Below are 14410 nucleotides of genomic sequence, written 5' to 3' on the forward strand. Positions count from 1 at the left end.
TGTACATCATGCACAGTCCTCAAATCTGGCCAATTAAGAATTGCTTCTACCTTCGAATGATCCATATGGACTCCATCTTTAGACACGATGTGCCCCAAGAAGTGTATTTCTTCCAAGAAGAATTCACTCTTCTTGCCATTTATGACCAACCTATGCTTCCTGAGTTCTTCATACACTATGACCAAATGCTCCCTATGCTCCTCCTCTGAGCATGAATGCACAATCATATCATTAAAGAATGTGCCCACAAACGCTGGATGAGGTCGGAAAATCCTGTCCATCATTCTATTAAAGGTAGCGGGAACATTTGTCAAGCGAAAGGACATGACCAAGAACTCATATAGCCCAAAGGTGGTCCGAAATGCTGTCTTATGCACATCCTCAGGTCTAATGTGGATAATGGCCAAAGCCAATACAATAGAAACAAATTTCCCTTTAAGCTTTACATCCACAATCTGCTCTTTCTCTCTATGAGTCAAAGTAATCTTCTTGTTATACGTATCCACCACCGCATGTACCCTATGGCACCACGTCATACCCAACAAAACATCACACCCATCAAGTGGCATGATATAAAACTCCTCACTATCCACATAACCCTGCACATGAAGCCTCAGCTTCCCAATGATAGGGGTAATGGGTTCTGCATACCTAGGACAAGCCATATTAGCCTCATAAATAGGCCCCATCTCCTCTGCACGGATCCCCAATCTGCCAGCCAAATCTAGTGAGATAAAGTTGGCTCTAGCACCTGTGTCAAAGAAGATCAAAGCATTCTGATCTCTGACCTTGCCCCATGCCCTGCACAACTCTGTCTTCTCACCACCTGACTGTTCCCCAACAAGATCAAGAACGAACCGTGCAGAAGGCTTTACTCTCTTAGTCTTGGGCTCCCCTTTAGTACGAGAGTCCTTGTTGGACTTATGCTTAGGACAATTGAAAGACATGTCCCTCTTCGGTAGAGAAAAAGCATTTCTTGGCATCCAACAAAGCTTATTTCTCCTCGGGAGTTCTCTTAGGCATTGGTAAAATCTTACGCCGCTTCTCTGCAGCCATTGTTGCATCCCAAGATGCATGCCCTGACTTCTCAGTTTTCTTGCTAGTGCTTTTGCTGCTCTTAAATCCAGTTGAAACCCTAGTGAGTAACACATTTGCCGTCATGGCATTCTCTATCACCTGCGACATATTTGTTACTCGGGTCTTAATGCAATAGTCACGCACTTCCTTGGGCAACCCACAATAATACTTCTCAACTTGCTTAGATAGTGGCACTGCACGATAAGAAGTAACTGGGAGTAGAGCTTTCCAAAACTTCTTGTTATAATTCTCAAGATTCTCACACTTTGATGCATCCAACTTATGCCACGCTGTCATTACATCCACCTCAAATGTAGATGTGAGCCACACGGAAGAGAACACCTGTTTAAACTGTACCCAAGTAGATGGTGCTATGCCCTGCAAAAGAAGAGTGGACCACCACTGCAATGCATTGTTCTTGAGAAAAGTCGCGGCTTTTCTCACTTTGGAGGACTCAGTGTAATAGCCACCAGAAAAGGCAGCATCAACTTGCTGTAAAAAGGTTAGAGCATTGAGCATGTCTTTGGCTCCATTGAATGTGTCAAATTTCATTGTAGCTCCCCTTTCCTTATAATCCTTCGCCTTACCCATAGGTGTTGGATTATCGTAAGGAAGTGGCTTCACAAGATTGCTACCCCCTGCATTTATGCTCATACTAAGGTCAACATTGCCAGTTCCCACACTGTGCATACCATGCAGTCCAGCTGATCCTCCCATGTTTCCAAACATGCCACTATGCATACCGGGCTGCATGCCCCCATACATGTTGCCTTGCGTACTAGGCTGAAAACTAGCTTCAAAATTCCCTTACATTCCCATACCTCCTTGAGGATAACCGCCAGTCATAGATTGGAATACGGAACCACCACCAAAATAGCTTGGATGCAAAGATTGCTGTGGAATAGGTGGCTGCGTGAAAAAGGAATTTAGTGGGTTTGCACTATGAGCGTTCTGCATGTTAGGAAACTATCCAAAAGTAGATCCTGTGGGATAGCACTATTGTTGCCTTGAGGTGAGTTCCTAGAATGCACCTTCTTCTTCTTCTTCTTAGGCTCAGAAGGGGCCCTCATAAATTCAGCAAACTTCTCACTTTGCGTGAGCTGCACGAGCACATCCACTGCCCCTGCCAATTGGGCTTTACTTGGCATATCTTTTGGCTGCGTTACATCATCATAACGTGCATCTCTGCAGCATGTTCTCTTGCAAGTACATCCTCAAATTCAGTCCTCTCAAGAGTGGTCTCCTGGTCTTCCTCATCATCATAGTCATAGTCATCCTCTTGATCAGACATCTTGCTGAAATTTTCAGCAACGACTTTCCTCGAGACAACCACGAGCTCACCCCCTCGGGAAAGTTGGTGATGGTCCTGGCAACGGAACCTTGAAACCGGCCTTTAGTAGAAACCAAAGTGCGGTAGACTAGCAGTCACCCAAACACAGTTGTAAACTAGCAAATAGGACAAACAAAAGGGAGCTAGAGTGCTCCTACACAAAAACAACGACACTTGTTGGCCCCAAAGCTTGGCGCCGCTTTCGGTATTTCTATATTCACATTCATGGAAGAGTTCAACTGAATACATTATGGCCATACATGGCTTATACATATTCATGTCCAAACTGCTAGTCCTCTGGTCTTCTTAGCATAGAGGTTTCACACAGCCGTGTGCCCAAAACACTACATTGTTATTCACCTCTAATCTGCCAAGATAGTACATCCACGAGGTCTTGAATACGCATTCAATTGGCCCATGCACATAACCAAAAACACAGCCATACATCAGCCCGTGGACTCTTCCAAAAACATGCTAGATTTGCTCTTGTTTCTGCCCTCTTAGGCTGCAAAACCCTTCTCTCACAAGGGACCAGGAGAAACACTCCTGAACAGCTCACGAGCCGGAGAAAGAGGAACTGTTAGCTTATGTGCGTCTGACACCGCCCACTAGCCTGTAAATTTTGAAAAGAAAGAGAGAGAGAGAGAATAATAGTCGGCTGTCTTTGTTTGGCAACGCTCCACTCCCCCTGTTTTTCATGCAACCTACCATCCTCCACGAGAGAGAGAGAAAGAGTGTGAGGAACCTGTTGGCTGGGCACTTTCTGCAGCCAACCATGTGATCTACTTTGATCTTCTTACATACGGGAATGAAATGTGCTTGTTTACTAAACCTGCATATGATAGTCCAAATGCCATCATTCCCCGTTTGTGTCCTCGTCGGAAGATCAAATATAAAATCCATGGCAATGCTCTCCCATGGTCTATCTGGAATAGGTAAAGGCTGAAGTAACCCTGGTGTCTTCTGACGGTTAAACTTCATCTTTTGGCATGTGATGCATTGCCTAACAAAAGCATGGACATCACATTTCAAGGTCGGCCAATAAAAGAAAGCCTCAACTGCCTTTGCCGTGGCCTCAATGGAAGCATGACTTTGAATCATAACCTTGAGCTGTAATTGCTTGGTAACACACAGTCTATCATGCATCGACAAAAAGCCATCCCTGAGAGTATGATGATCATGCCGCTGACCCTCAGACATCTGATCATAGACTCTCCCAAAATCCTCATCTTGCGCATATTGCTCTTTCATCTCATCAAGCTCATGATGATAAGCAAGTGAAACTGTTGAGACCTATGGCTTGCATGACAAAGCATCTGCGACAACATTCTTTTTGCTTTCCACATGTACAATCTGGAAGTGGAACATAGACAAAAAGTTGGCCCATCTCATATGCTTCTCAGTAAGCTTAGTTTGCATGAGGAAATAACGCAAGGTCTGATGATCTGTCTGCATAGTGAAATCAGTCCCAAGCAAATAGTGTTTCCATGTAGAAAGAGCATGAATTACAACCAACATCTCTTTCTCATAGACCTGTAAATGCTTCTCGGCATTCTGTAATATACGACTCTCATAGGCTATCACATGTCCTTCCTGCATGAGAATTGCCCCAATTCTGTTCCCACATGCATCACACTGGACAACAAAAGCCTTTCGGAGATCCGGTAATACCAATACGGGATCTGAAGTAAACTTTTTCATAAGCTTCTTAAAGGCTACAATTTTTCGATCAGCCCATCGAAACACAGTTTCCTTCTTTGTCAAAGCATGAAGGGGCAAAGCAATCTCAGCAAAATACCATATGTACCGCATGTAGTAGGAACACAATCCCAAAAAGCTGTGTACATCATGAACGGTCCTGCCAATTAAGAATTGCTTCTACCTTCGAAGGATCCATACGGACTCCATCTTTAGGCACGATGTGCCCCAAGAAGTGTATTTCTTCCAAGAAGAATTCACTCTTCTTGCCACGATGTAATCCTCCTCTATCAAAACGTAAAGGTTACTGTTCGCAGAAGTTCTCTCAAAGGAATGAGAGAGAAAGAAAGCATCGATCTTTTGGTACCATGTCCTAGGAGCTTGTTTAAGGTCATAAAGAGCTTTCCGCAAAAAGATAAACATGGTTCTCGAAACCATCGTGGATGAAGCCAGGGGGTTGTTCAACATCTATTTCCTCATGAAGGTCCTCGTTGAGAAAGGCGGACTTGACATCCATTTGAAAGATGGGCCAAGATAAGTGAGCAACAATGGCAAGAATAGTGTGAATGGTGGTATACCTGGCGGTGGGAGCAAAAGTCCCCGAGAAGTCCTCGCTTTCCTTCTAGGCATAGCCCTTAGCCACCAAGCGGGCTTTATATTTGTCCAGTGAACCATTAGCAAGAAACTTCACACTATAAGTCCATTTGACGCCAATAACATTTTCTATGAGAAGGGTGGGGACAAGTTTCTATGTGTGATTTCTGTTAATGGCATCCATTTTCGCCCCCATCGCAAGCTGCCACTTAGGAATTTGTAAGGCTTTCTCTGGTGTAGAAGGCTCCACACGATGCATTAAGGAAGTCATCAATGCAAAATTAATTGTAAGCATGCTAGCACTCCTTTGTGGGGGAACGGTTGATGATGTACACAGTAGTGTTAACTGTTTCAGCCCAAAACTTTTGAGAAAGCTGAGAATGAGATCGAGCCATCTCAACCACGGTCCTATTCTTCCGTTCTACTACCCCATTTTGCTGAGGAGTGTGGGGAGTAGAAAATTGTCTCTGTATGCCGTGGGAAGTACAAAAGTCAATGAATGCTCGAAAAGTAAACTCACCACCATTGTCAGAGCGCACTTTGATGACTTTGAGGCTAGTGTCAGTCTCCACCATAGCAACCCATTCTTTGAACTTTGTAAATGTCTGAGATTTTTGGGACAGGAAAAAAAGCTAGATCTTGGAAAAATCATCCACCAGTAAGAAAAATATCTAGCTCCTCCAGGTGTGACCATAGTTATAGGGCCGCTCAAATCACATGGACAAGTTGAAGCACGGTTGAAGCCCTGAAAGAGGCCTCGTGTGGAAATGAATCCCGGTGTTGCTTGCCTTGAAGACAAGCTGAGCAGATGCTAGACATCCGAGGTAGTTGAGGCAAGCTTGCCACCATGTGGCGGGAGACAAGAAGCTCCAGTGAAGAGAAGGGAAGATGCCCATAGCGGGCATGCCAAAGAGTAGTATCCTCCTATGTAAGAAGAGCATGATGAGAGGCTAGAAGTTGGAACGGATGAGAGTGATCAAGATTGGGTTCCTCCTGAGAACTGGTGATCTTGTAGAGACCATCCTCTTGTATGCCTCGAGCAATAATCCTGTGGGAATCTTTGTGAATGATCTCCAAAATCTGATCATCGAAGTATAAGCCATAGTCTTTCTGGGCTACCTTAGAGAGAGAGAGTAAGTTTTTGGATAACTTTGGAACATAAAGGACATTCTCTAGGTACTATGGCCTCCTTGATAGAGTAACTAGAGGAATATTACCTATAATTGGTGTATCAACAGGTTGATTGTTCGCAAGTCGGACCCGCATAGAGACAGAGTGAGTGTCCTCCAAGACATCCTTGTTGTGAGTCATGTGACAAGTAGCCCCGGAATCCACAATCCAGTCCTCAAGAGAGGTAGTAGTCTGCGAGGTGCACTCTTCGACCAGAACAAAGGCCACATATTTGTCTTTGGGTTTGGATTCTTTGTCATCGGAGTCCTTCTGTATTGACTTTTTCGTTACTCTTCTTCTTGAAGCAATCGGCCAACCTTGCTTTTTTTGTGGCATTTCCTCTCCGTAGATTTACCCTTTTCTTTTCCTTTATCTTTATCCTTGGAGCCTGAAGTAGACTCCTCCTTGGATTTGCCACCGTTTTTATTACCTCCTTTGGGTTGCCACTTGGGCTTCTCTTTGGCTGAAAAAGTTGACTCAATAGGAGAAGAGTCAGAGATCTTCATGAGATCTTGCCTGTCTTGAAGCATGCCAATCACCGCATCCATTGGGGAAAGAACAGGACGAAAGGCAATGGTATCCTTGAAGGATTGATAACATGGAGGAAGTTTACCCAGTAACTCAATGACAAAGTTATCATCGGAGATTTGGACTCCCAAGATGGCTTGTTGTTGATGGATCTTCTTTAGTTCTTACACTTTGGCCATGACATCATCTGTCTCGGTAATCTTCAGCTCATCGAGTTGGGATCTTAAATGAAGCTTGCAGTTGTAAGTGTTCCTCTGAAAACGGGTTGCAACTATTCCTTAGAGGTTTGGTTAGCTTATCCGTACCGGAAAATTCCGAGAGATATGGTTGGTTCAAGTTGTAGGAGATGACTGTGCGTGACCGAAGATTGTTGGTCCAGTAATTCACAGTCTGTGGTGAGTTCATTTTGCGGGGTCAGGATTTGGAGTAGAAGCATCGTCGAACCGCCAAAGATCAAGACCCAACAGAAGGTTAAAGCTGGCATCCTTCCACTGGGGATAATTGGAGCCATTAAATTTGGAGTCTTTCTCCAACTGGGGAACGATGAAAGTATTTGAAGCCATCCTTTGCATGAAAACTCCTCCTCTAAAGCGTAAGAAAACTCAAAATGCAAATCTGAGAAGGCAAGAAAGAGAGAGGGTTCAAAAGCAAGAGGGAGGGAAAAGAATGGTAGAAGAGGCTGTTAATTCAGCAAAAATATGCCTGTAGATGAGAACACAGCCAAAAACCAACCACGACTAGCCAAAACGTAAGCTGAGGTAAAAGTAGAGGGGTAAAGATGGGAGTCCCTCCGGATGCGCGATGAAGGTTGGGTGGGAGTGGCAACTAGAACATGATGTTCTAATTTCTAGTTAGCTCGGTTTCTTCCTCCTCTAGGAAGAAACAGATATAGGTGTTGTCCGCCAAATCCTCAGTCTTGAACCCGCTCTGATACCATGACAAAGTGCCAAACAATGAAAGAGAACTGAAGTTCACAAATACATGATGCACAGGAACTGAAGGAAGATCATATACACCAAAAGGTGATTACAAATCTGGAGTAGACACGAGGCACACCGTAGGTGCAGCCAAGATCCCAGAATATGCAGAAATTGAGATGATACAAGTGAGGGCAAAGCCCATACTTATATAGCACCTAGAGAGCCCAATCGGCCAGCATAAAGCAGGCCGACTAGAGCATTAAATGGAACATGCTAAGAAAAGGGTCCCAAAAATGTGAAAAAGAATCCAAAAAAATATGGGAAAAATTTCCCGGCTGGAGGAGGTCCTCTAGAGGTATAGAAACAACGAGAAAGCACCCAAAACAGTGGAGATGACCCTTACAAACAGGTATTTCTCCAATGAGTTTAGTGATTTCTTGAGAAAGCAAGAAATCAACAGACAGTTTACATGCAAGTACATTCCGCAACAGAATGGTGTTGCAGAAAGAAAAAATAGGCACATTGCAGAAGTGGCATGTGCCTTGATGTCTGAAAAGATTTTTTTTGGGCAGAAGCAGTAGCAATTGTTGTGTATATTATGAACATGACCCCCCCACTGTAGCTGTTCATGATATGATGCATGAACAGGGGTTTACATGCATAAAATCGGATGTGTCTCACTTGGAAGTGTTTGGGTGTATTGTATATGTGTATGTTCTCGATGAAGTGAGAACAAAGTTGGATCCAAAGGCAGAGAAATGCATCTTCATTGGTTATGCTTTGGAGTAGAAAGGTTAGAGATGTTACAACCCTACAAACTTGTGAGATGCGAGTAAGCAGAGATGCTGTCTTTGACAAGATGAGTAGCTGGTATACAGTGAAGGCAACAAAAGATACAGATGTAAGATAGGGAAGGTAGAGACAGAGGAGCATTACATATGTAGATGCCCAATGTACTATGAGACACGAGGCAGATACTACTGCCTATTCAGGGGGTTTTTGGCCCACTCTAGAATCATGGAGTATAAGGACCAATGATTTCTAGGTCTATTTCTCTTGGAGATGCGTCGCCACTGAGATAGGCTATGCCAAGCACAGAGACCAAGAGGAGATGCATCACAGAGAATCCTCACAGAGTACTTTACCCAAACACCACATGAGGTGACCAGACGGTGTGCCCATGAGCAGGAGGATATTCAGCCTAGGCACACCTGCAAGTGCCTTATCATGACCATATGCCCACGGGGGAGTAACTATTGAGAGGGCTTGCCAAATCCTACGGACACGACGACCCCGACCACGCCCTTCTATGTGACAGCTCTAGATCTGAAATCTACTTCAACAACATTGGAACCATCCTCCCCTAGTAGTGGATGTATCCTACCTTATGGATGTGGATGTGAATAGTAATGGCACACCAACGCTGATGTGATGTATGTACAGCCCAAGCCCTTGGGCCTTGGGCTTGAGGTAGACAATTTTTGTTTTATCCATTTCATTTCATATGTTACCAGATTTTGTAACACAACTTTGTAACTTTTTGTCTCATAGACCTTTATGGTCATTTGAAAACGTTTAATATTAGTCTCTCTCTCTCTCTCTCTCTCTCTCATCCCAACTTTCCTCCATCATCCATGACTCCGCCCACACCAGCTTCCCCTACACCACATGCTCCACTGCAAGTTTGCCAGTGGAATCCCAACCCCAGAATGGATGGTATGATGAAGAGTGCAAAACCACCAGGCTTCGCCTCCCTTACGCGAGAGGGAACATGGGCTGATTTCAGCATATAAGATGCAACGCATCTTCCATACATTTACTCGCCGAAAGAAACGGGCATTTCTCGCCAAACGAGAACAAGAGTTATACTAGCTCTTTTTGAGCAAGGATAACTCAGAAGCTTGGCGCATTCTGGAAGAAAAAAGAGCACCTACACCTATCACAGATCCTAGCGTTTGGGAAACCTATGCACGACAGCTGTATGATGTGCCAAGCTAGCCTATACCACAAATGTTACACATCCCTAGGCCTACATCATCTTATCTCTTTGATTCCCCCAATGTCACTAGGGCTCTTAAAAAGCTGCATAATGGGAGAGCAAAAGATCATGAGGATCTACGTGCAGAACATTTTGCCCACGGGCACCATGTATTGGCTCCCATTCTTGCCAGTCTTTTTAACAGAGCACTTTGTGAAGGCTTCCCACCCTCCTGGACTACCAACACCATTGTCCCCATCCACAAAGCAGGAGATCCCACAGACCCAGGTAACTACAGGACTATCATGATTGGTCACACAATGGCGAAAATCTATGGGGTAGTACTAGAGGACATGATGAGCTCTATGGTGGAGAGGATGGGAAAGAGAGCATCAGGCAAGGCAAGCTTCGGGAGAAACTTCTCCACGTTGGACCATACCTTTACTTTACGGGCTATCATAGAGGAGGCGAGGTCCTCAAAGAGACATGTGTATTGCTGTTTTGTGGATTTCCACAAAGCCTTTGACTCCGTCTCTCAATCTCGTCTGATAGGACGCTTGCAGGAGCTCCAATTCTCACATGAGATGATATGGGGTGTGATGGCACTATATGAGGCAATACTCGGCTGAGTACGTGCACCCGGTGGGACCTCGGGAGATATATGTATCACTATTGGGGTTAAGCAGGGCTGCCCACTCTCACCTACACTCTTTGGCCTATACATTGATGAGATTGCAGTATTTGTGGATAGTTTCGGAGGTAGAGGTTCAACATTGACTCAGACAGTAGTGCCCATATTGCTATATGCTGACGACATTGTCTTGATCTCAGATTCAGCCAAGGGTTACTTAAATGCATTGGACAGATTTTGCAGGGGGAGAGACCTTACGGTCAATTTGGGCAAAACCAAAGTTATGGTCTTCAACACATCGTATGCAGTCGCCTCACGATTTTCTTTCATATACAGAGATGCCCCCAGTGGAGATTGTGCAGAAGTATGTGTATCTAGGAGTCACTTTTACAGGCCCTTTGTTTTGCATGACCACAGATGCCATTGACCGACTTGCGAGGGGGCATGTCTCTCTAGCCGGTATGGAGAGACAGTGTTTCCAGGCACATTTCCAAGAACCCCGCACTAAGTGCTGGCTCTTTGATACTCTAGTACGACTAGTGGCTATGTATGGTGCAGCCCTTTGGGGGCCAGGCGTAGGGAAGGATCACTGGAGGAGCATTGAGGGGCTACAGGTGATGATGTTGTCATGCATGATCAGGAGTAAGCCATCTGTACCACATGACATTCTACATGCAGAGTTTGGGGTGGCCCCACTGGTTACAGATACCCTTTTTCAGACTGTCACTTATATTCAGCATGTATACACGCTTGATAGAGATCGCCTCCCACGACTAGAACTAGAGTCCTCTATGTAATTATACGGTGAGAGGGAGAGGGAGCGATTGAGACGAGTTGGACTGCCCTCCTCCTCAGCGACACAACCACCACCATTACCGACACATGCATGGTACTCTGAGGTAGTCGAGTGGTTTCATGCACATGGCATACAGATGGACTGTCTCCCCCCGTTTCAGTATAGCTTGGATTCCCCATACCTTGATCTCTCATGTCAGGAGATCAACCGGATCATCCGGTTAGATCTACTCGGGCTACACATACACCAGACATGGGTGTCTTCATCAGAGATTGGTAAGAAGTGTGAGTTCTACAGAGATCACTTCTTGAGACTCTCCGAGGATGGACTCTTTGAGATCCCGGGATACATACAGATACACATGTCACCTGCCATGCGTATCACTATCGGCCAGCTTAGGGTATCCTCCCACCGCCTCAGAGTAGACATTGGCAGAGCTAAGGATATCCCACATGAGGAGAGGACATGCACAGTATGCATCACAGGATCGGTAGAGGATGAGGCCCATTATATGCTCAGTTGCCCGGCTTACTATGAGATACGGGGGAGATTCCACTGCCACTTCCGAGAGGGATTCGAACCACACACACGGGTGATACAGTTGAGGATCAGAGGTGCTTGGGCATGTACTTGATGGAGCTTAGACGACACAGGGATGTAGTGTTGAGGCAACATGTTGAGAGAGAGCCCTGGCTCTGACATAGGACACCTCACAGGACACCTCACAGAGAGCCATCACAGATTTCTTTGTGGTACATACATCCACATCGGCATCCACTGCCCACAACAGTTCCTCTACTACGACATTAGAGCCCACCACCCGTACCCACGCTCCAGCTCCACGCCCTAGAGGAGTTCTTATTGAGAGAGCTCGATCCATTCTGCGAGCTAGGCGTCCCCGACCCAGAGCATCAGGACCCTCCACCACACAAAGACAGATTCGTGAGGTTCTCCGCCGACATGTCACGCTCCCATCTCACAGAGGCCTGACATTCACTCCACCATCAGACCGGTTTTGGCCGAGGTGGGTATCGTCATTAGCTGATCATAGCATATCTCACTCTACACAGGATCATCTTCTGATCACATGTACTGTTAGATGTTTTCATTTTACTTTTTCTTTCAGTTTTCCATGGCTCAATATATCCATGGTACCATTGTATTACTTTTGGTCTCATAGGCCCTTGGGGTCTTTTGTAGACGTTATAACTTTCTTTCTTTTCTTTTCTTTCTCCCCCAGACCATTTGGGTCTAATGAGGATGCTAATATATCTTTCTTTCTTTCTTGCTTTCTTTGTCTCCCCCACCCTAAACCCTCAAAATTCTTTCTCCAAATTTTTAATTCTCAAGTCCTAGTAAATCATTAAAATTTCTTCAACTATTTGCACCTTCTCTCTAGACTGCGGCCTGCCCCATGAAAATTTTGGCGTGCGCTTGTTTCGGCCATGTGATTGTTTCAGTTTTTGTTTTCTGATTTTCTGCAACTTTGCTCTGCCAATTTGTACCCTATACATGTCCTAATGAAGCCATGGCACATGCATGTGACGACTAATGCACGTAACATCCCTTCTTGATTAGCCCCTACTGGTCTTGGTAGGCCAGCTCTCACTTTGCTGTCGTGGGCAGGGGAAGTGTACCACAGTTGGTGGGTAGAAGGCACTAGAGCTGCTGCCACTTTTTTTTACTTGAACCAATTTTGCAACTCTCTCTCCTTCCAATGGGCATAGCTCACTGTATTTGATTAATCATTAACCTAAAACTATTGCGATTTAAGTTTTTAACCCTTGCTTGCTTATTTACAGCTCCAGCTTGTCCAAAATTTCTTGGCGAGGCACCTGCATGTCAGGATGATATCGGCCTTTGTTTCATGATGCTGTCTGTTGATAGGTTGATATTGGCCTCTACAGAAGGGTTATAATGGTGACTGGATGGGACTCAGTGTTTCATGATGCTGTCTGTTGATCCTTACCATGTATTTTGATTCAACGTGTTGACTTTCTGGGCTTTTTCTGGTAATATGCTGTTCTGTATGTTTAGGCCTTGATTGCCTCACCTTCGTCTGTTGAAGCTGGCTAGATGGGGCTAAGTTGTTCCACAGGCTAGAGTTACATGTCTGATTTGCAACATTCTCTTAGAAATCAATTGGCCTTACCCTAGGTATCTGCATGGTGGACTGATGTAAGGCCACCTGTTGATCCTTATCTTGTATTCTGATGGAATGCATTTTGACATCTGGGTTCTTCCCAGTTCTTTCTTCGGGTAGGCTAGGGACCAGGGTCGGGTGTTTTTGTGGGTTATGGGACATGGATTAGCTTATGGTAGGTTATGGACCTGCATTTCCACTGTCATGTCGTAAGTCCTACTACCTGCTGTAAGAGAAGCTTCTTGTTGGTTCTGAGATGCCTGAATTAAGTGCTGCTTTGCATTTCAGTGTCTATGTAAGCAGCTGTGTAATAAAGATTGTCGACACTCACATGGTTGTTTTTTTGGACTTGTTTCTGTCATTTTTCAGATCAAGACTCCAAAGGAATATGAGGAGAAGTACTGGCGTGCAGTGGTAGAGCGGCACCTGATTCTTGATGCTGATGGGAAACCCCATCCTGAATACAAGAAGTTTAACTCATATGTACTGTGAAGCAATGAGGAGCTTTCAATGATGATGATGCCTGATAAATCCTATACCTTGTCACTGCTAGTTCTGAGGATGCAACAGTTTGGGAGGCATGAAGGGGGTGTCGTTGTGGGCTTCTAAAATCAAAACCAAGTGCTCTGAAGGGTGTTCATGAACAGTGCACTTTTGAATAAGCTCTCTACCTGTTAAATGTTGGTTGGTTTGTTTTTTTTGGCTTGAGTTTCTAGTTTATAGATGCCTTCTCTTGGGAGTCATGCATGTGCCTGTATGTGTGCACATGGATGTCGAGCAAGATGGATTAGGAGCACTTACAAAAGCCTTCAGGTTTGCCCAGTGAGTTTACTAGAGATGTAAGGGGAGGCTCAAGAAGTTCTGCTAAAGCAACAGTTCTTGAAATGTTAATGCAATAGTAAGTAAATCTCAACATGAGATTAATTGAAAGAGAATAAGCCTTCTTCTCTTAGCAGTACCAAGAGGTTGAGATCCTAATTGAGTCCAAGCACATTCCATTTTGTGCTTGATCCCAACATGCTCACTTTCTAGCTGGTCCTAGTTCAGATGTATGAACGTTATCTTCTTTCTCCATCTTCTGATGGTGTTGTTCTTGAAGCTTGGAAAAACGTGATTGCATATGATCTTCATCATCTTGATCTTTAATTTAATATGACAAACTCAAATGATTTCTTATTTGAAGCATCTTTTGGCTAGTCTTGAAACATTTCGGTGGTTGTGTTTACTTTTTTACTTAGTTGAAGAACTAAGCTCATCATCACTTTGGATATATATACTGTTAGAGCAACACTTGGCTTGTTTTATGATGACTTGTCATTCATGTTTTTAGAATTTCAGACCATCAAATTAACTGTTAGTTCAGAAGTATTAAAAAAAAAATACATGAAGTCTTTGAAGGACATAAGTCTGGCAACCTGTTATTTCAGACACTTAGTCGGCTTGTCAAGACTCAAAACCTTAAGTAACACCATCTCAATGTGGTCGTTTGTGAGGCAGTTCATAAAGCTCTCTCTCTCTCTCTCTCTCTCTCTCTCACACACACAC

At 44.5% G+C, this 14410-nt stretch overlaps 1 protein-coding gene across 1 annotated transcript in view; it reads left to right on the forward strand.

Moving 5' to 3' along the window:
• LOC147624585 (uncharacterized) overlaps positions 1-13788 on the forward strand; it is a 55827-nt gene extending 42039 nt beyond the window's left edge. Inside the window, exon 8 of the mRNA XM_086819602.1 lies at positions 13235-13788. Coding sequence (XP_086675728.1) covers positions 13235-13357 — 123 coding nt within the window. The 3' untranslated portion in view covers positions 13358-13788. The remainder of the gene's footprint in view (positions 1-13234) is intronic.
• Positions 13789-14410: the final 622 nt, after the last annotated feature.

Source organism: Cibotium barometz, chromosome 25 (assembly GCF_041138505.1).
Source record: "Cibotium barometz isolate CiBa-2024 chromosome 25, ASM4113850v1, whole genome shotgun sequence".
NCBI lineage: Eukaryota > Viridiplantae > Streptophyta > Polypodiopsida > Cyatheales > Cibotiaceae > Cibotium > Cibotium barometz.